At 58.4% G+C, this 21,049-nt stretch overlaps 1 protein-coding gene across 9 annotated transcripts in view; it reads left to right on the top strand.

The window, feature by feature from the left end:
• The first annotated feature begins 608 nt into the window (after window positions 1–608).
• Window positions 609–21,049, top strand: part of VAV2 (vav guanine nucleotide exchange factor 2) — a 157,845-nt gene continuing 137,404 nt past the window's right edge. For all 9 annotated transcript variants that reach the window (XR_013994419.1, XM_081066162.1, XM_081066161.1 and 6 more), the window contains exon 1: window positions 609–1,042. Coding sequence is in view for 8 of the 9 variants with exons in the window: in XM_081066162.1 (XP_080922288.1) it covers window positions 839–1,042 (204 nt within the window). In the remaining variant the exon portion in view is untranslated. The remainder of the gene's footprint in view (window positions 1,043–21,049) is intronic.

Genomic DNA, 21,049 nt, shown 5'->3' with positions numbered 1-21,049 from the left:
CTTCCCGAAGGGCCACGCGGAGGCACACGGCCCGATAGGCGCTCCCTCCTGATATTCAGGAGCGGAACACAGCAGGGACGCAGATACAAGGACCCCGCCATCAATCCACCGGCGAGCTCGCTCGACCCGGAGCAGAACTCCCCAAAGTCCCGGCGCCTCTTGGAGTAGGTCAGCGGGCGCACGACCAAGCGCTCCGCAACTTTCGCGCGCGCAAGCGGGGGGCAGGAAGTGGGGAGTGGCGGCGGGGGTGGCGCTTGGGTCTCGGGGAGGGACCAGGCAGGCGCCCCGCCCCCACCCCGCCCGGCCAGTGGCCGCGCCCCCCGCGCCCCCGCGCCCCCCGCGCCCGCAAGCCGAGCAACTGAGTCGGAGCGCGGATCCGGTCGAGGAGCACGGAGCCCGCAGGCGGGGCGAACAAAGCGGCGGCGGTGAAGGCGGCCCAGGCCTGGGACGCGCAGAGCGAGCGACCCGCCGGGCCTTTGTCTCGGGCGGGGCAGGCGCAGCGGCCGTGGGGCGCCCCGAGCGCAGAATGCGGTGCCCGGCGGGGCCGATCGCGCAGCGCTGCGGCGGTGGACGGCGTGGAGCCCGGCCCGGGGCCCCCGGGGACTCGTGCGCGTGAAGGGGAACCCGGCGCCCACCCCTCGGTCGCACGTGGGCGGGAGCGGTGGTCAGAGAGGACCCGGAGGAGGAAGAGGAGGGGACGTGCGGCGGCGCCGCGGGAACCGGGCGGCCTGCGCGAAGCCCCGCCCCGGCCGCCGAGCCCGGCGCGGCCAGCGCGATGCCCCGCGGCCGCGGCACTTCGGCCCGAGCGCTGCGCTGAGCAGTCCGCCGAGCGGGCGCCATGGAGCAGTGGCGGCAGTGCGGCCGCTGGCTCATCGACTGCAAGGTCCTGCCGCCCAACCACCGGGTTGTGTGGCCCTCGGCCGTGGTCTTCGACCTGGCGCAGGCGCTGCGCGACGGCGTCCTCCTGTGCCAGCTGCTGCACAACCTGTGCCCCGGCTCCATCGACCTCAAGGACATCAACTTTCGGCCGCAGATGTCCCAGGTGGGGGTCTGGATGTGTCTCCACTGAGACACCGGTCTGGGAGGGACCCTGGTCCCGGGCGTTCGCTCCACGGCGCAGCCACGGGCAGTCCCGGGACAGTGTCCGGAGGGGCCGGTCTCGGGAACGTCCGCCGGCGGCGGGACGGGGAGCAGAGAGGGGGTGCGCCCTGGGCTTCGGAGCCCGCTCCTCCAAGGGGCAGCCCCCAGCGGCACGAAGTTGACCAAAGTCCCCCCAGTCGGGGGCGTGCCTCCGCCGCCACCCGGCACTGCCCGGGAGCTCCCGGGTGACGGCAGCCTGGAACCCGGAGGGGCGCCGCCACTGCGCCCCTGCTCTCGGGCTTGTGCACCAGGGCCCTGCGAGTGTCCCTTGCTAACTGCGGAGGCCGCTGCGTCTGGAGGCCTCGGGAGGCGTCGCGTGGTCCCGCTTCGCGCGCCGGGTTCTGGACGCTGTGGACCCCGAGCAGACGCTCGGGGCGCGGCCCGAGGGGCGCAGGCGGAGGGGCCCGGCGGGGCGCGGAGCTGGAGCCCGCCCCGCCCCCTTGCCGGCCTCCTCCTTTTCTTGGCCGGGGGTGGCCCAAGTGCCATCGGCCCCCAGAGCCACGCAACTTGATGTGAAGGGAGTCCCCCATCACTTCACCAGCACCCTCAAGGGTGGTCTTTGTCGTGGTGGAGGCGCGTGTGGCCGCAGGCTGGTAGGAAAATGTCTGCTCCCTCAGCAGGAGCTGCATTTCTTGGGTCTTTAAGGGGAACTTGGCTAAGACTTCAGCAGAAGCAAGGCTTTTGTCTTGCCTTTCCCAGGGTCGTGGAATCCCCACCCCAGCACACTTTGTGGGGGCCAGGGGGTCTGGCCAGCACTACCTTCCTGTTAGCCCTATACCCTTTCCTTCAGGGCCCTGGGCAAATCCGCGTAGACAAGGGCCATTCACAAGTATGACATCGGAAAACAGGGCTGGAGTGAGTCACTGCTTTTCCAGGCTGGGCTGCATGGCCTCTGCCCTTTGGCTGTGATGGAGTTTCCAAGAAGATGGGGTTTGCCCCCATCCAAGGACGATGGGGGTTGGCTGCTGACAAAGAAGAGACCTGAGGGGGCAGGGGGCCGCCCTCCCACTCGGTAATAATAACCCAGGACCTTGTAGGCGGCCAGCCCAGTGAGGGGGCCCTGGTGGTGCCCTACCTGCCTGTAGCCTGGTCCTCAGGACTCCCCTGAAGCCAGCACCATCCTTACGCACCCTCAGTGCTAAGTAGCCCAAGGTCCCCCTCGGCCAGGGCCCTGCTGCAGAGGGCTCTCACAGATCCAGTTCCCTCCTATGTCCTCACCTTGCTCCCCCCCCTGGAGAAACTGAGGGAAAGAAGTGCTGTAGATGGCAGAGCTGGGTGGCGAGTAGGAGTGGCTGCCTTGGGCTGTGAACTGCAGGGGCTGGCTCCTGGTTACCACCTGATTGGCAGGGTGGCCAGGGTACAGGGCACAGCCTGGGTAGGTCCACATAGCAGAGGCTGGGCTTGGCGGGCCACTGTGTCCTAGACTGCCCCTTCCCAGCTGCCATTTGAGCAGGATGGGAGAGGAGGGGCCGCTGGCTTTGGAAGGTGATTTGGGCTGGAAGTGCAGAGACTTCTGAGGTCTCTGGAGCCATTGGTGAGGCAGCAATACTGACACCATCGTAGGCCCCTTGAGCCCCCCGCATGAAGGGGTATAAGGGGGCTGGGTGGTAGGAGAACTATGTGGGCAAGTGTCTGTGTGTCTTTGTGGCCACATGCTCTGATTGAAACCTGGCAATGTCACCACCCAGGTAGGTGACCACTTTTGGGTATCAGTTTCCCCATCTGTGTAATGGGCAGTAATAGTAGCAACCTCTTAGCCACGTTGTGAGGATTTGATGAGGAAGGGCAGAGAATGTCCTTAGTGCAGTGCTGAATAAATGTTGGCTATTTTAGGACGGTCATCCTGAACCTGGCAGGTATCATCCTTGTAGCTGAGGGCTGGTCTCCTGGAACTCAGCTCACCTGCCATCTCATGGAGGGTGGGGCTGGTCACACCGATCTTTGTGTGCCTTTCTTGGCACACGGATGGCTGCAGGTGTTCGATGAACCTGCATTAGTGGGTTGGGGGTCAGCGGTGTGGCTTCATCTGTATGGTCACAGTTAAAGAAACAATTGTGTTTACCACGAAGGCTGTGCAGGGTCTGGGAGAAGAACTTGGTGGCCTCTGTGCGGCTGCTCTTTGTCATCCGGGAAACTTAATCACAAGAGAAATCTCAGCTGCCCTTTCTTACTGGTTCTGCCCTGGGCTAGGTGCAATCCCGGAGGGCGGTGCCACCTCTATTTCATAGATGAGGCAACTAAAGCTCAGAGAGGTCAAATTACTTGCCCCAGGCCACACAGGTAGTAAGTGGCAACACTAAGACAAAGTTAGGTCTCCCTTTCAGAACTGTTTAAATGAATGATGGTTTCAGAAGACGTCCCTCAGCTGTCTTGCTGCCTTTCGGATGGATGTTCCTAGCTGCTTCTCTGGTGGTTCATGGTGTGTGTCTGTTTCTATGGAATGTGTGGGTGGGAAGTGCGTGCCTGTTTCCTGTGGGGGTCTGGATACTCTGCAGGCAGGTCCGGGTGGGGCCTTCCCATCTCCCTGCTGTCACGGCGTGCCCGGGACCTGACCTGCTCAAAGGCCTCCACGATGTCCCCTCTTTACAGAATGCCACGCTGTTTTCAGAAGGTAGCATTTGGCGTGCCCCTTCTCTTTAGGTTGATCTCAGCTAGGTTATTGGCCCTAAAGGAGCTTCATAGCAACATGTACTGATTGAGCACCTGCTGTGTACAGTGCCAAGTATGAGGAGAGAGACTCCCTGTCGCCCTTTGTTGTGCCCTCCTGGAGCTGGCAGGGAATGCTTTATCTTTTCATTCAAGATGCCTGGAAGCCACCTCGGGTTTAATTAAACTAATTAAGTATGGCCTCAATCTGCTGATCCGAGGAAGAGATCGCGTGTTTCTGGAGAAGCTTCACTCGTGCGGTCCTGTGGTTGCTGATGCCAGCAGACAGCCCTCGTGTTTGGTCTGCAGTTGGAACCTTTAGGGCACCGCCCACCCAGCCTCTTGCCTACACCACCCTGGCAGGCCTCCTCCCCGAACAACACCCTGGACAGCTGGGCTGCAGGGACATGGTACCGAGAGGGCTTGGGACCTGGGGCCGACCAGGGATTTCTCCCCTGCCTGTACCTCCCACACAACTCCAACCCATTCCTGCCTCTTGCCTGATGTTCCAGCCTTCCCCCTGCCCCCTCATGCTTCTGTCCGTATCCATCGTGTGCTGTGCCCTTGCCGGAAGACCTGCTGTCCTCTTGTCCTCTTCCTGTAGGAGCTAGTCTAGAGGCCCCCTCCTCTGGGAAGCCTCCTGGTTTCACTCTCCCATCCCGTGGGGTGATGGGCCGGGCCTGACTGTGGCCCCCGGGGTATCTGGTGTGTATCCCTAACCCCACGCTTGCGCACTTTGTGTCAATACGCTCACCACTTGGGAGCCAGACTCTCGTTGCTCGTTCTCCAGCCCAGAAGCTGGATAGATTTTGAGTGAGGGATGCCAGCATCCATGTGTGGTTGTCTGTCCCCTCCAGGTGGGCGTGAGCCCCTCGGAGTCTTCATTTCTGGGTCCCACAGGACCTGGCATCCCTTGGTCCCTTCACTTCGTCCCTGTGTTCCTTTACTTGAGGGATAACAGCCGAGCCCTTGAGCTGCCGGGCTGGCTGGCGATGGGGGCCCAGTCCCTGCTCTCATGCGGCTTCCAGGTGGGTGCTGATGAGATGTCTGTTGACTGAAAAAGCGGCCTTTAGGTGTCCAGAGAGTTCCCGAGTGCAAGCAGGAGGCAGCTTGATTCCCGAGGCGGCGGTGCGTGATACCAGGGCGGCCAGGAGCAGAGAGGAAGGCAGATTCCAGTGGAGACAAAGGAAGCCTTTTTCATCCTCTTGTGGGCAGATTTCTTTTTTGAAATTTTGGAAATAACTCACTCAGACTTAGGGACAAGCGGTACGTGGAGTACACAGAACTTTTTCTTGATCCATCTGAGAGTAAGTTGGGGACTTCCACCCCGTGTATTTCCTACAAGGGCATTCTCTTCCCGAACCGCGGTGCAGCTGTCCAAAGCCCGAATACAGCAGTGGTCGTCCTGGCTGGTAAGCCACTCCAGTCTCAGTACTGTCCTTTGCAGGGGAAGGTGAACTTGAGGGCCACGCTTGCCCTTTAGCGCCTTCGGTCTAGGAGGAGGTTCATGACCTGGACACTCCTTTGGTTGCAGAATGGCCCTCCCTTTGGGGTTTTGTGCCTGCGGGTGTTAGAGCAGCCGTGGTGCTGCGTTCTCCTATATCCTGTCTTGCAGGTGGCTTGCGGTTTAGATTTGTTCCATGGCTGGGCATGTTGGCTTCAGCCGCCGGTTAGGACGGAGTTTGCTGGGCATCTTCACTCTGAAGTTACTCTGCTCTCCCTGGTAGATCACAAACGTTCTCCAGAAGATACTTTGAAACAATGTAGATATCTAGTGCTCCCCTCTGCTCCCCCTTTCTTTCCACCAGTTTAGATTACAGTTTCCTATTTTTATTCCTTTCCTATTTTTATTCCGTGGATTAGCATCTGTGGCTGTCATTATTTATTCTGATGCTTAAGTTGTTGCAGGTTTGACCAGAGGGGGCTGCTTCAGGCTCGCTTTCGTGTGCCTTTTTGACCCGTTCCCGTCATTCTTGAGCACTGCCTGCCTTTCTGGCACAAAATACTCCAGGCTCCTCTTGTATTTCTATTTGCCCCAGCTCAGGGATCAGCCATGTCTCTGAGCAGCTCTGGTTGCTTAGTGGTGAGGGGTATTTAGAAGCCAAGGTCTGGGTGTAGGTGTGCACACTGCTGCTGGGGTGACCCTGCTTCCGGGTGTCATTGGTTAGACCTGGGAGTGTGTATGTGTGTGTGTGTACACATGTGTGTATGTGTGTGTACTCGGGTGTGTGTACGTACCCGTGTGTGTACACACACAGGTATCTACGCATGTGTCCATGGACACTGTGTGCCTACACACAGTTACATTTGTATTTGTTTTCTGTATATACCAGTGCTGCCAAATAGAAATGTGGGAGCCATGTGTGTATTTTAAAATTTCTAGTGGTCATGTTAAAAAAGTAAAAAGAGATGTAAGACATTAACTTTAATAATACGTTTTATTTTACCCATGCGTTCTCAATCGGAGGGCGGAAATCAGATCTTTGGGGGTATAGAAATTTATTCTTTTTACATATAAAGCACAGATGTACAGAGTACAAAAACAGACATAACAGCACATCTGTGGTATTGAAATTTCACGTGGGGAGGGCGTTTAGGAAAAAAATGCCTGAAAAAGCACCTGAGGGGAGCGAGAATGAAAAGAAACACCGATTTCCTGAACGTCAGCGAACATCAGCATTTCCACGTGGCAATGTGTGTGTGCAGCAGTGAGTCCCGTCTGTTCTGGGGAGCGGGGCTGGGGTGGGGGTGGTGGGAGAGCAGAGGCCGATGGGCCAGGGTCTCGGCTTTAGCATGGACCCGACTGACGGGAGGGCTGCTTGCAGATCTGTGTGCAGCAGGGTCCCGAGCGAGGCTTGGGTCTGGACACATCTGGGGCACGGAGAGCAGCCCCTGGTACTGGCGCAGAGTGAATTGTTTGTGTGGTGTGTGTGCACTGATTCAGAAAATCTGTCTTTGTCATGGGCCAGCCCGGGTGAAACTGAGAAGAATGCTGTATACTTGGTGGTGAGGCCATTGTGAGGGACGGTGTCTGGGCCCTGGAACTAGGGCGTCTCCGTGCCGGGCGGGACTGGGGGCTCAGCTGTGCTGGGCCCAGGGTCAGGGCAGAGCTTTGTTGGGGGCCTGACAACGGTGAGTTGCTGTAATGAGCGCCCACCCCAGTGCCTCATTTGAGCCCTTTCTTGCCATGAGGCCCGGGAGAACAAGGATGTCCCCTCCCTGGAGGAGACTCCCTCCTTCTAGAGGGGCGCTGGGTCCCATGCTGGCCCCTTCCTCCTGTCCGTGTGTCCAGGCTGTGTCTATGGCGGTGGCTTCCTGAGTGTGAGGGGTGGGACGCCCGGGACATCAGTGCTGGTGGGTCTGGTGCAGGGGCCCTGGTTTAGGCAGGTGCCCAGGCTTGAGCCTGGCTGCCCTCCCTCCTGACTGCCCCTTGAATGCAGCCCCTTCTCCCCTGCGCCCCAGCCGGCCGCCACCACCCCGCTCCCAGACCAGGGCCGGCAAGTTTTCTGTAGCGGGTCAGACAGTAAGCATTTTAGGTCTTGTGGGCCGGACGGTCTCTGTTGCAACAACTCAACTTTGGCCTTTTAGTGCGAAACAGCCGTCAACGGTCTGTAAATGAGTGAGCGGGGCTGAGCACCAATCCAGTTCATTTGTGGAGAATTAAATGTGAACTTCATATCATTGTCATGTGTCATGAAACACTCTTCTTTTGATTCCCCTCCCCCCCCCCAATTGTTTAAAAATGTGAAAACCTTACTTAGCCTATACGCTGTACAAAGATGGGCAGTGGGCCGGCTTAGAGGCTTGAGAAGGTGTCCTGGCTCCTTGAGTTCCCGTCCCAGTTGCCATCACGGTCTGCAGTTGTGTCTCCATTTGTGCCCAGTGCCCTTGACTCGGGCTCCTCAGGCAGGAAGTGTGCGGTGAGAGCAAAGCTTTCTCCTCCGCGTCTCTGGTGCCAAAAAAATGTGCTAAGTGTTGCGTCGATGACCTGGTCTTGTCCTCAGCAGCGATGGCTGGGGTTCTGCTCTCAGCCCACTTTTTAGATGAGGAAGGGAGGCTTGTAGAGGCTGAGCCCGCTCGTGTCTGGAGCGGCACCTGCCCTACATAGGTCCCCAAGCATGGAGGGAGTGAGGTGTGCTGCCCGAGGTGGCGGCGGAGGGGGACATGCTCGGCCACTCGGCTGCCCTGAGGCTCTTAGTGGTGACGGTGTACCGGGCCTGGCTGAGCCTCCGTCTGCAAAGGGATGGCTGTGGCCACCTCGCAGGTTGTTGGGAGGGTTTGGTGGGAAAATGTGGGCCTGGATGTCCCTGCCTTGTACCCGGCCGCAGAAGTCTCAGAACAGTGTGTCCCATCCATACTCAGGGTGGCCGCTTGCTCTTGGCTGGGCACCGGCCCTCACTCGCCGCTGGCCTCCTGGGGCAGCTGCCTTCCCCGTCCACCTGGCTGCCCAGCTGCTGCAGGGCCTCGAGGTAGTAAAGAGAGTGGGCTGCCAGTGCCCCAGGGCTGACCCTCTGTGCTTCCTTAGCCGCGTAGCCCCTCTCATGCTGAATTTACCCTTCTCCCCAGAGGCAGTGTGGTGGCCTATGAGGGAGAAGGATGGGGGACCCGTGGCTCAGGGTCGGCCCTTTCTGAGGGTGATCGGGACGCCTGCTGGAAGGGGTCTCACAGCCTCTCTCTGCTTCTTCCTCCCCAGGAACTCCTGGGCTGGATGGGGCGGGAGATGGCAGCAGACACAGGACTCACTGTCCCTGTGGCATTTGGGGCTGTGCTAGTCCACAGCGGATGTGGTTGGATCCCTGGGGTCAGGGTGATTGCAGAGGACTTCATGGAGGAGGTGGCACTCATTCTGGTTTTGAAAACTGGATCCCCTTAGCTAAGATTGGGGTGGGTGGTTGCTGCAGGGATGGGGCTCTGGAGGCAGAGGCTGGGTGGGCTCCCATCTGCCCCCTCGGTATTCTAGGTCACTGCTTTCTGGCCGTGCCTTGTCCTGGGAGGCTTGTTCCCTGACTGCCCAGCACTGGCACCTTCCCTGGGCCTTGGGAGATTTGAGGCACCGTGTCAGGCTGTACCCTGGTTAGTGGAAATGTGATGGGGCCACCTGACGTCACACTGTGTGGGGGACCGAGGCCTCTCGCCAGCCTGCGCAGGGCTCTTGGCCTCTGGAGCTCTGTGCACTTCTCCCTCCACCAGCAAAACAGGCCCTTGGCACGGACCTCGATTGGTGAGGAGGTTGTGGACAGCACAGGACCAGAATCCAGAGATGGCCCCAGCTGGCTGGCTCTGCCCTTCTCCCTACATGGCGTCCGGGCCTGTCTCCTCACCTGCTCCCAGGCAGCTGGGGGTCATTTATTTAAGTCCACTCCTCAGCATCCACTTGTGGGCCTTGGGCAGAAGAGAAAGACCCCTGACCTTCCGGAGGGGCAGATGGAATAGGGATTCACAAAGATATAAAGACGTACTTTCAGATGCAGAGAAAGAAAGCAGGCAGGAGGCTGGGGGTGCCACTCAGGCTGGCTTCCTGAGGAGGTGCCAGTGTCCCCCGCTAGTTGTGCTTTCTGACCAGGTTTGCATGTCCAGTCTCCCACAGCTCCCCACCCCCCACCTGCTCTCCTCAAATGCTGCTTCACTCTGAGTGGCAACTGGGCACATCGATCTCTTTTTTAAAGTGAGGTTTAGCCTGTTTGGGGGGTGGGTCCTGGGCGAGGGTCCTTGTGTGCTGGGGCGCAGTCACGGGGCGCGAGGCAGCTTCTCACTCTCTGGTGTGAGCGGCTGTGGCTCTTGGCTTTCAGTCTCTGCCACAAGGAAGTCTCGTGCCCTCGTCTCCTCCCCCTCTGTCCTGGTTCCTGATGGCTGGATGGTGTCCATTCTGTCGGGCCCCCTGGGACCCCGGCCCTGGAGGAGCCGTCTTGGTGCAGCCCCTACGTGGGAACCTGTTTTTGCACCCTGCGTCTGGCCTCATCTGCTGTTAGGCAGTGCTGGTAGCCAGGGGCTACGACTTTTCCCCGGAGTGGAGACGGCGCAATGCTGAACCCTCGCAGACCTGGACTCGAGTATCACCTGCCACTTCTTGGCCCAATGACTACCCCTCGGGGCCCCGTTCCCTCGTCTGTGAAAGGTGGTTGCTGACAGAGGACAGAGGTGGCAGAGGGGACCCAGATCTCTCAGCTCAGTGGATGGTTCCCCCACCCCTGACGGTGGGGTTGTGGCTTCTTCCTGTGAATGCCCCATCCTTGACACGTGCCCTGAAACAGGACGGGAGAGAAGCCCAGGGCACAGGAGTAGACACTGCGGGACCTGCACACCTGTGTTGACACCGGGCGCAGGAGCTGGCACCCTGCACGCGGGTGGGACGAGCCCCGCCCTGCTCAGGCCACAGAAGCTTCATGCCCAGCCAGGACGAGCCCCCACTCAGGGTCCTCTGAAACTATGCTCTCATGGCCTCTGGTCGATATCCTGGAGCTGCTGTGACTCTTGTGGTTTCTGAATCCAAAAAATAAAGAAAAACAAACACGCGGCTGCAGAGGGAGATGTGCTGTGCAGTGGCTGCTTGAACGGCCGATGGGGACCCCAGTGGTGGCTCAGCGACGCTCCCTGCCTGCTCGCCACGAGCGTTGGAAGTCTCCGAGCTGCTAGACACACACTGTATTCCTGTTTCGTGGGGTTTGTTGGTCTGTCTTTGTAATTTTTATAAAGATTAAGAAGATAATTATTTTTAACACACCTACTCCTCGTCCCTCCGAAGCCAACATAAACTTAAGGCCACAAATGCTTTCTGTTGGTTTGTTTTGTGCTTTTGGTTTCAAAGGCAGTGAGCACACGTAGTGGCCGGTGAGCGTGGCCCAGGCAGGCATGGGGCACAGTTGTCTCCTGTCCTCCTGTTCCCTGTTCTCGCCTTTCGAGGAATGGGGCCCACCTCCAAGTCCCCTGGAAGCCCGTGTTGTCATCTGTGCAGGGAGAGGGGCCACTTGTCTGTCTTCTGCTATCGGAGGACTTTGTAAAACTCCGTTGTCACTACTTCCTGGTTCACGTCTGATACGTTCATCGCTCTGCTCGAGGCTTTGTTGGCTGCAGCAGGAGAGGGGGCACGGTGGGTGCCCAGAGGGTGGCACCAGGACTGGAGTCATTGCAGTGGCCAGGTTTGGGTTCCAGATGTTTCTCTGCTCCACGCGCCTCCTGCTGCCCCCCAGCCACGCCTCTCTGCCTGGCCGCCCTCCTGTCGCCCGGTTGCCACACGTTTCCAGTTTTCATTGGTGTTTGCTTGATCGTCATATTTGTCTCATAACAAGAGGACGCTGTTGGGTGGTAGTACAGGCATCATGCTGAGCGGAGGCCACCACGACCCCAGCGTGAGGGGGCACCGCATGCTGGTCCAGCCACCTGCAGGCCACAGCTCCTGAGAGGCTGGGCCCGGACGTGCTGCACACCAGACTTCGGAGGCCGCATTTCAGTTTTTCTGCCTTGTCCTCCCCGTGGGGGTTGGTGGAAGGTTCTGGTCCGACATGCGCCTGAGAGCCACGTCCTGAGACCCTTCTCCCTCGTTCCTAAGCTCCTCCAGCTGTTGATGGACGCCTCTTCCCCAGAGACTGGGGCACCTGTGCTCCCCACCCCCAGATGCCATCTTATCTGCTGCTGGGACAGGAGAGAGAAACCCTCCAACCACCCATCTGGATGCCACCGGTCCCCTTCCGCGTGCCTAGCTGTTGGTCTTGTTTGTTTTCACCCAGTGCTCTATGGAAGCAGGCGCGAGGCCAGGCAGGGTGGTGGGGCGTGACCGGCCGGAGTTGGGGCGCCGGCCCCCTGGGCCTCTTGTGTTCCTGGCTGTAGATGGGCCAGACGCCCACATCTCTCCTGGTGTCCACACACAGCCATGTGGCTGGGCTTCCTGGGGATTCCTCATGACTTCCTTCTCTCTCCAGGAGCGAGACTTGAGTGGCGAGGAGCCTGGATATGGCTTCCTGTGCTCTAGGCCCTCGACTCTGCGCCTTAAATAGGGGGCCCAGGAGAGCTTCTCAGCTGAGTTGTCAGGAGAAAACCCCTTTTTCTTCCCCCCAGGTGGAGCCAGTGCCTGATTCAGGGTTGGCGATGGAGGAACATGGTCCCGGGATCACATGAGACCTCAGGCTGCTTGCCTCCCGCCTGCCCCGCCTGTAAAATGGGGCCATCATTTCTGTGCTCGGTGCCTCCAGGCGGTGATGGGAGGAAGGCTCCTGGGGCGACTGGATCCCCCTCGTGGCCGTGAATGGCAGGGATGCCTGCTGTCTGGGTGTCAGGTGGGGACACGCAGGGTCTGTGTGTGTTGCTCTTGTGGGAAGCTGCCCTGCCTCTGACTCCGGGGGTCCCTGCACTCTGGTTGACAGTCCCTCTTTTTAAGTAGGGGGGTTTTCCCGTGTCGCCTGTCTGGGAGCGGCAGTTGTCCCCAGGAACCAGGAACCAGCACGTGGAGGCAGCATCTGTGTCGCCTGGAGGCTGGAGTGGGAGCACTGCAGATGTCCCCATTGAAGGGCCACATGGAGGGGCAGGGCGCTTCCTGATGGTGTCGTTAGTGGGAGCTGAGGGCTGGGCCGATGAGGACAGACGTCTTGCTTGGGAGTCAGTAAATCCAGGCCGAGGCCTCACCTTTGCAGCAGGGGGAGGGGGATGGGGTGCTGTGAGCTGTGGGGGGTGTGTGTGTGTGTTCACGGTCCGTGGGCTGCATGGCCTGCTTCTCCAGCAGGATGGCATCTGTTTCTGGGATGAGGTGTGTGTGTGACTCTGGGGTCCGGAGGCCAGGCTCGGGCTGCCATCTGCGCTGTGCCCTCAGGCCAGAGGCTGCCCTCTCTGTGCCTGTCCGCTTCCCCGAGAAGCCCGGGTGATGCCATCCACCTCCTCTGGGTTGTTTTGGGGCTTCTCTTCACTCTCCCTGAAGCGGCCGCGGGCTGTGGGGTTTTGCCCGCAGAGTTCTGTCGTGCACTCTGTCTGCTTGGGGAGCCCTGGCCGTCCCCTGGTCGTGAATCAGGACAGGTGGTGCAGGTGACCACTGGACAACAGGTTCTGTGGGTGCTGGGGCCCCATGGCCCTGGCTCAGCCACACCCTGTCCTGTTCCCTCCCTCCCGCCTGGGCCTTGGCCGGTGGTGGTTGTCTCCGGCAAGGTGGGAGTGAGGAGCCTGGGCAGGGGGCCACAGCGTCACAGCCACGTCTTCCTTGCCCTGCCCAGCAGAGTGGCTCTGGTCCTCACCCTTTCTGTTGCTTTGCTAGTTGGTAGCCTGGGGACGTGCAAGCTAGTGCTTGTCCCTTCTGATCCAGCCAGGACAGTTTCTTGTGCAAGAGTGGTCCTCCCCCTCTGACATTCCTTAGGCACGATGGAGTCACCTGCCACTCAGTGCCTGCTCTGGGCTGCTCCTGGGCCGCCTGGTGATGCCAAGATGGTCATAATCAGTCACAATATTGGAGGCACCTGGCCGTGGGGTAGGGGTCATGTCACCTACCTGACAGCTTTGGAAGCTGAGGCTCAGAGAGCAGAGGGGCTTGTCTTGGTTGCCAGTAGGAGATGGAAGCAGGACTTGAACCTGTGGCCCTAGCGTCCTCTCCTGCAGGGCACTGCCGGCTCCTGAGAGGGGGGATTTACATCTGTGTGAACACTGCTGTCTGTGATCCATGAGCCGGCAGCCACTCTCTTTTTCTAAACTCATGTGCAATAAAAGTTTTTTTTTTCCTCTCAGAAAAGGGAAGATAGAATTTTCACACACCACTCCCTTCTCATGCAAATAAACCTTGGGATAGATTGGCCTGTCATCTCTTTGGGTGTATTTTGTGGTAATTTAGCTGCTTAAATGAAACATCTGTTAGCCAGCCAGGCTCCGGAGAGCAGAGCCCGGCAGTAATTTGTGTTTATTGCTCGAGCACAGACTCGCCAGGCAGACCCACCCCTGTGTGGAGGGACACTTGGCACTGAGAGGCCATGACGTTTGGGGGGCTGGAGCGTTTGTACCCGGTCCCTTTGGGTCCCTCAAGACAGCAAGAACTTTTCCTTGGCTGTGGCTGCACCAGAGGCCTGCTGTGGGCCACTAAGGATGGGAGGCACCTGGCCTCTTGCTGCCCAAGTTCAGGCTCAGCTGTGGCCAGGGCTCAGGGGAGAAGCTGCCCCTGTTTCTGCTCTCTGCAGCCTGCACGTGCCCAAGGGACCCTGAAACCCAGACTGCCCTGGCCGTGTTTCCTCCATCAGGGGAGGAAGGGCGGGTGCCCTGGTTCGGTGGTTAGGAGCCACTGCTGATGTCGCTGTGAGTATCCCTGGATAAGCTTCTTAATACTCCCCCCAGCCCCTGCCAAACTGCCCAGATCTTAGTTGGCTCATCTGTACAATGGGCTGCTGTGGGATTAGGTGTGGGCCACAGTCCCTGACTCTAATACTGTGTTTCCCCGAAAATAAGACTGAGCCGGACCATCAGCTCTAATGCATCTGTTGGAGCAAAAATTAATATAAGACCCGGTCTTATATTAGATAAGACCGGGTCTTATAGTAAAATAAGGTCATCTGGACCTTTAGCTCTCAGGGAACGTTTATTGAGTACCTACTGCCTGTAAGTGATTGACCCTCGGGCCAAGGGGAAGAAGATAGGTGAGGCCCGGCGACTCCTGCGAGGGGTTCAGAATCTAGGGGTAGGAGTGGAGGGTGCCCAGGACCTGGGGAGCAGCTGTCACTTCGAGGGGAGATGACAAGAACTCAGAACCCTGGCCTTGAAGGCTGCAGGAAGGCAGGATGGTGGGTGGTGGGTGGGTGGCTTGGTCCTGGGGTGCCCAGGAGCTGGGAAGCTGGTAGAGATGATGTGATGTGCCTGGGTGTAGCTCCAGGAAGTTCCGCCGAGGCCACAGTGCTGGGGTGGATTGGGGGGCAGGCCTGGAGTCCGGGAGGCTGGTGAGGATGCGGTCACCAGCAGGAAAACTGATCAGGCCGCCACTGGGGGGGGGGCTGTGGGGGAAGGGAGAGCAACACCAGGCTCCAGGGATGAGCAGGAGAGTCACGGGGCTGGCCATCCATCAGTTGTGAGGTGATGAAGAGGGTGCCCCGATGTCACGCGTGGGCAGCGGGGTGGATGCAGGGCTGTTCAGATTTGGCTCTCTGGGTGCAAGCCTACCATTGGCTGAGGGCCCAGGGAAGGCCCGGCTCTCCCAGCCGTCCGTCCGGAATCTGGCCTGACCGGAGTTGGGGGATGTTTTGGCCCCACCCCGTTGTCTTCTGTGTCTGTTCTGAGCTTCCTGCTTCTTTTCCGGTCTGTGTAGCTGAGCACATCCATGTCCAGCTGGACACGGGGCCTCTTGCAGAGGCAGGTTCCCTGGAGAAAAACACCATTGACTAGTGTGGGACTCTATTCCAGACTCTCCTTTGTTGGTAATTATATTCTCTACCATGCTGACGGCTTTGCCTTCAAAAGCGCACTTTATCCGAAAGGTGGTAGACAGGTGCTAACATTCATCCCTTGGAAGCTCAGGGTGGCCCGTCGGGATCTAGGTCTCAGGGGAGGTTGGACCCCAAAGTGTGCGATTCACCTCTTGGTGACACAATGGCCTCTGCAGAGACGCAGGAAACTGCCGAAAAATTCCAAATAGTGTGTGTGTTATTTTAAAGTGGTTCTTGCCTGTGGAAAGAGTGTTTTTTCTTAAAAAGGGCATTGTCTTAGATTGATTTCTTTGGGTCTGCATTATCGCTATTGATCTGCTGAAGCTTGAATCAGAAACAGCTCTGCGCGACGGGCTCCATGGGGTGGGGGGGTGGGTAACTGGCCACCTCGTGGAGCTCTCAGCACGGAGCGTTGCTCACAAGCCTGTCCTGGCCACCCCTCCTCCGTTTTGGGGGGTCACCAGGTTCTGCCCCTTGTCCCACCTGTTCCAAGATGGGTATTTTTTCATGTTCTAACATCTCGGACATCAGGTGGGTCTTGGAGCCTTATAATCAGGGGTGTGTTGGAGTCCCAGATTTATCAGGCGGTGTCTGGAAGTTCCAGAGGTGACCCCCGACGCCCCCACCCTGCCCGCCCTGTGATTGGATGCCCACAACCCTCCTTTTAGAGAGCCTGTCCCGATTACCACATCATAGGGACGGCCACTCTAGTGCTCCGTGTGCAAAGGCCAGCCCAGCTGGCCAACTTTGAGAGGGGGATGCATTTCCAAGGCCGAGTCTGAGCCAGGGACCTCTCCCTGAGACTGGGCCGAGCTGTCCGGGTCCCCCCAGTGCAGTGCACCCTTGACCCTCCCTACACACTGGTCCTCGCGACTTCTCTCTGGCCCTTGGCTCCCACCAGTGGTACTTCCTGGACCATCCTGGTGATGCTGGTTAGCCCTGCCTGCTGGCTGCTGAGGGCTTGGGTCCCTGACTGAGGGATCGTTAATGAGTATGCAGTGAGGGAATGCTCTCTTCACCCCGCCTCCTGGTGCAGAGTCCTGATGAAGCTTATCTCAAGGGAGGGGACCCCCTTCCCATGTCCCCCTGGGGCTTGCGCAGCATGGGTCTGCCGTGAACTTAGGGAGAGGGGCCAGCCCTCTGTCTAGTCCAGCTCTGAGCTGTTCCCATCACCTTTGTTGTCCCAATGGAAGGGCCTTTCCTCCAAGAAATAAATACTCTCGTCCTTAAAGAATTCTCGGGACTCTTTTCGGTGGGAATGATCAATACAAAAATAAAAGTGACTGCCAGTAAAGCTGTGAGTGATCACATTCCTTATTGACCAAAAGGGGTGAAACGTGACATCACTTGCTGAAACAGCTGCGGAATTTGCTCTGGAGAGTTAAGGCCTGATAGAATGAATGGCCACGAAAGAACCTCGAGAGGGCAGGAAGGTGGCCTGAAGTGTAGGGATCACCAGACCCGTGGAGTGAAACCTCCATCGTGTAATAAATGTGGAAGCAGAGAAGAGAACTTTGGTGTAAGAAAACTGAATGTTGGAACAAAAAAAATCCAGAAAACTGTGGAAGGCCGTCAGCGACCTCGCAAAGCTCCTCCCAAATGGTGTTTTCAGTTTCCTCCATGTTGATAAGGTTATCAGTGAACCATGGGTGTTCCCCGTGCAGGGGCCCAGGGGCCCGGAGCATTTCAAGGCTTTGGGTGGGGGGGTCACTTCCTGTCTGTATATGGAGAGTCGGACTGGGAGGGAGGGCCTGGGCAGGCGCCCCAGGGCCCCCTGACCTGTGGGGCCCAGGGGATGATGAGGGTAGGAGATGGAGCCCACTCCCCCCACCCTCTCTCTGCAGAGGAACCATAGCCCCTGTGCCCCCTTTTCTTTATCCCTCTCTCTGTGCCCAGCTATGTGTTCTGGAGCCTCTGCTCCCAGGTTCTCATGAGGGTCAGAGCGGGGCTGGTGGGCAGAGTTGGGGTTGGGGGCCTCCCATTGGTCTCCTGTCTACTGCTTGTCCCATCTCTGGCACTGGGCCAGATTGTCATGCTGCATGTTGTCCAGCCCCTGGCTTCTTCCATGAGGCCCCCCTCATCCCCAACCCAGGTGGGGATGATGGTGACCTGAGGATGGTGGCTGAGGACCATTCAGGAGATTGTGTCCCAGGAATGAGCTGTCAGGAGATGGGGGACGATGCTGGGGATGTGCACGGACCCCTGTGGGACGAGAAGTCAGGGTGGGGGTCTTCTGGGGGGTGTCCCTTCCCCACTCTAGGCCTAGGGGTGGGTGCAGAGCAAGGGGGTGGCCCAGCTCCCTGTGACCTCTGAGCATCAAGGCTGCCCTTCTGTGCTCCTTCAGACTCATTGATTTGTGGTGTGTCAATTCCTGGATTGCTTCTAGTGGCCTGTTCCCCCAGCAGCTCGGATGTCATTTGTCCTTGTTTCTTAAAGAGTGAGGTGCTGCTGGCTGAGAACTTCTTTGAACTCCCCGGCGTGGGGATTGTAAACAGGAAATGAAACCCGCCGCTGCTCGTGCCATCTGTGGGAACCAGCGGTCAGCCACCAGGCACTCCATGCCCTCCTGGCCAGTTTTCTCCTGAGCAGTCCCTTTGGCTCCATGTCAGGAAGGGGGAGGGTTGCTGGTACAGACTCTCGAGCAGAAGTAGCCTTATGACCCCTGCCTGAGTGTGGGTCCATGGAAAGGGGCTGGGACACACACTGCCTCGGTGTCCCCATCCCAGCCAGAGTGGACAGGGGATTCCAGACCTTTCATGGGGGTCCACAGCCCCAGACACCAGTGTTCCGGGACTCTGGTTCTCATCAGAGGAACCCTGACCACCTTTGGATGCAAAGCCATTTAGTGGAGAGCCATCCTCTGCATTAAAGTTCCACATTTTCTTTTGCTGCCCTGGGCTTCTCGGCCACAGCCAACCCTCAACCCTCACTGGCAGTTTCAGACTCGTGTCCTGGGCCCCGCCTGCCTGGGAAGCACCCTTGAGAAGGATGGGGAGGGGCATGTGTGTGTGGTTGCTGGGGCTGCCAGATGGATTAGTGATGTCGCCGGTGTGGGCGATGGAGGGGGACATGCTCTGCTTGTCTGCCCCCCCTCCACGGTACAGCGTCTGTGGTCAGCCCTGAAGCCTGCCTGGGGTATCCAACCATGGGACTTCTCCTGCCTCCTGCTGCTCCCCCCCCATGCTCCTCCAAGGCCAGTTCGAGCACCCCCACAGATGACCTCTCCTGCTTCATGCTCCCAGCTCTGCTCCCACACTGTTGGTGCTGGCCCTGGGGATTTCATTCTGGCCTGGTACAGTGAGGGTCCACCCAGTGCTACTGATAAAGAGCTTGTCTTCCGGAGGAGCAGCGGCTTCCCTACAGCCTTCCCGGGTCTGGACTCCCTGTCCCTGGGTCCAGGAACCCTGTGCTGAACAGAGGGTGTTGTACAGTCAGGTGGACAGAGTGCCACACGTCTGGCCTGGTGGATAGGCCTGTAAACTGAGAGGAAGGAGCCCCGCCCTCCGTGGGCACCGCCCTTCTCTCTGCCTGTTGGCATTCGCTCACTCCTAGTGAAGAGGAAAATAAAGCACTTAACTTCCTCTTTCCTCTCTCAGATTGCTGCTTGATTTCCTGGCTTGAGGAAATAATTGGCAGTACTGTGAAGCAGAGGTGGGATGTGGGACGAAGCTTCGTGGAGCCATTCTCCAGGTTGGGGGTTCCTTGGGACAGTGCTCAGGGGGAGCCTTCTGGGTGAGCGGCTCCGGTGGGGTTCTCCTGCACATTCCGGGTGGCCCCCGGCTGCCTTGGCCTTTGTTTGGTGGTGGAGGCCTCTCCAGGGACCAGGGGGAGGCCAGGAAATAAGTCTTCAGTCTCTTGTGATTTAGAATCTACACTGCGAGATGATGAAATTCCCCACAGACCAGGACATTCTATCTCTGACCTCCCCACGCACCAGTGACGATGGCTTTGAGCAGGCAGGATCTATCCAGAAGGGCTTGGAATGTCAGGCCTCAGAGAGCACGTGGGCCCCCACCCCTGTTTATCTGTTCATCTCGGATTCTTCCCTCTGATAGTGGAGAAGTGAGCAGGAACCAGCAGAGGAATGTCTGCAAGTGAAGGCCCAGAGGCTGGGGCGGCAGGTTCCCCAGGGCCCCCTGCGCCTGTGCCCTGAGGCGGCCCAGGTCTTGCAGACATGCAGACGTGCATTCTCTGCGTTTCTGGGCAGAGGTCTGAAATGGAAGTGTCCTGGGGCTGCACTCCCTCTGGAGGCTCTAGGGGAGGGTCCTTCCTGCCTCTCCCAGCTCCTGGGGGCCTTAGGTCTTTGTCTCCATGGGACCTCCTCCTCCATGTGTCTCTGTCCTTCTTCATCTCTTAAAAAGACACTGCGCGTGGGTTTCACAGCCCATCCTAACCTGATGACTGCACCGTGAGATCTTTACCTCAGTTACACCTGCAAAGACCCTTATTCAAATAAGGTCAGATTCTGAAGTTCCAGGAGTGATGATATGGACATCTTTGGTTCTTTTTTTTGGGGGGGGGCACAATTTAACCCGCTGTACCCTACTTCTTCTTTCTTCTGTCCAGACATTTTCTGGGTACTTGGTGCCTTATCAGCCCTGGGCTCCTAGTGGGGAGGGGGTGTGGGGTTCAGGCCCTGCTAAATGGTGAACTAGACGGGGGAGGGTGACGGGATAGGGAGAGGTGGGCATTGAGGCATGGAGAGGTCTTGGAGAGTAGGTGGCATTTCAGCTGGGCAGAGAAGGGTGGGCAGGAGGTGGACATGGGGGAAGCGTGGAGATAAGCCCAGGACTGGGTCTGGTAGGGCTGCTTGGGGGTCTAGACCTGGGGTTCCCCGCTGTGCCTCTGGCTGGACTTTCCACATTGCAGCTGCCTGAGATGACAGGCCCTGGGGCCTGGGTGGTCACTTGGGAGGCTCTTGAGTGTCCCTGGTCCACCCTGGGTACTGAGGGCCCACCAGCAGCAGGGTCTCCTTGGTGCCTTTCGGTTTGCTATTTCGGTCTCCCATGTCGGTCTCCCATGTGCTCTGAGGAGGCTACGCCCAGTTTCCGTTCTCTGGGGCTCCTTTTGGTCCCTGCTGGGCCCACCCTGGGCGGCCCCTTGGTCTGCAGCTGCTGGGCTGCAGGTTCTCACCTCCTCCGAGCCGCTCTGCTGCCCTCTCACTTCCCTTGGCCTCCCTGCTCCTCCTCCTGAAAATAACTCGGGGAGGGCAGGCACCTTGTGAGCACAGCCTGGGAGCCCCATGTGATGGCCTCTTCTGTGGGGGGATAGGCAAGGGCATGCACCTTTCTTCTTGGTGCCCCCAGGCCTGGCACAAAGCAAAGCCTGACAGCCATTTGAATGAGGGATGAATGAATGAATGGAGGATGAGTGAATGAATGAAAGTGGGTGATGGGTACCCGGGGCTTCCCGAGGTCCTTGTTGGCCCAACCATTTCCACTTGGTGGAGCCTGTCTGGGCTGAAGGCCCTTGGACTGTGACAGTTGGGTTTGGTGGCCCCGCCACCGCTCACCCTCTAGTAGAACAGGGCATTCACTGTCATGCAGGTGTAATAGTGAAACTGTGGAAACAACCGGAATGCCCATCGGGCGGGGATTGGATAAGGAAAGTGTGGCCCAGGCCAGGGGACATTCCCAAACACTCAGCCCTGTGTGTAGGGAAATGCCTCCGCTGCCAGGACTCAGAAGTGGGTGTTATTCCCAGCAGTCATTTTTGTTTAAAAAAAATAAATAAATAAAAAGCAGAATCAAGAAGCTGGCCAAAAAAAGCCCCCATATGATAAATGGTGTTTTAGGGTATAAGATCACGTGGCTTTTTATTTTATTCCCCCTTCCCTCTTATCTAAGAGGCATTGTTTCTATACTGGGGGAAGAGACAAAGAAAAGTTT

This window comes from Rhinolophus hipposideros, assembly GCF_964194185.1.
Source record: "Rhinolophus hipposideros genome assembly, chromosome: 11".
Taxonomy (NCBI): Eukaryota; Metazoa; Chordata; class Mammalia; order Chiroptera; family Rhinolophidae; genus Rhinolophus; species Rhinolophus hipposideros.
The sequence above is the reverse complement of the archived record's forward strand: the minus strand, read 5'-3'. Positions and strand labels throughout refer to the sequence as shown.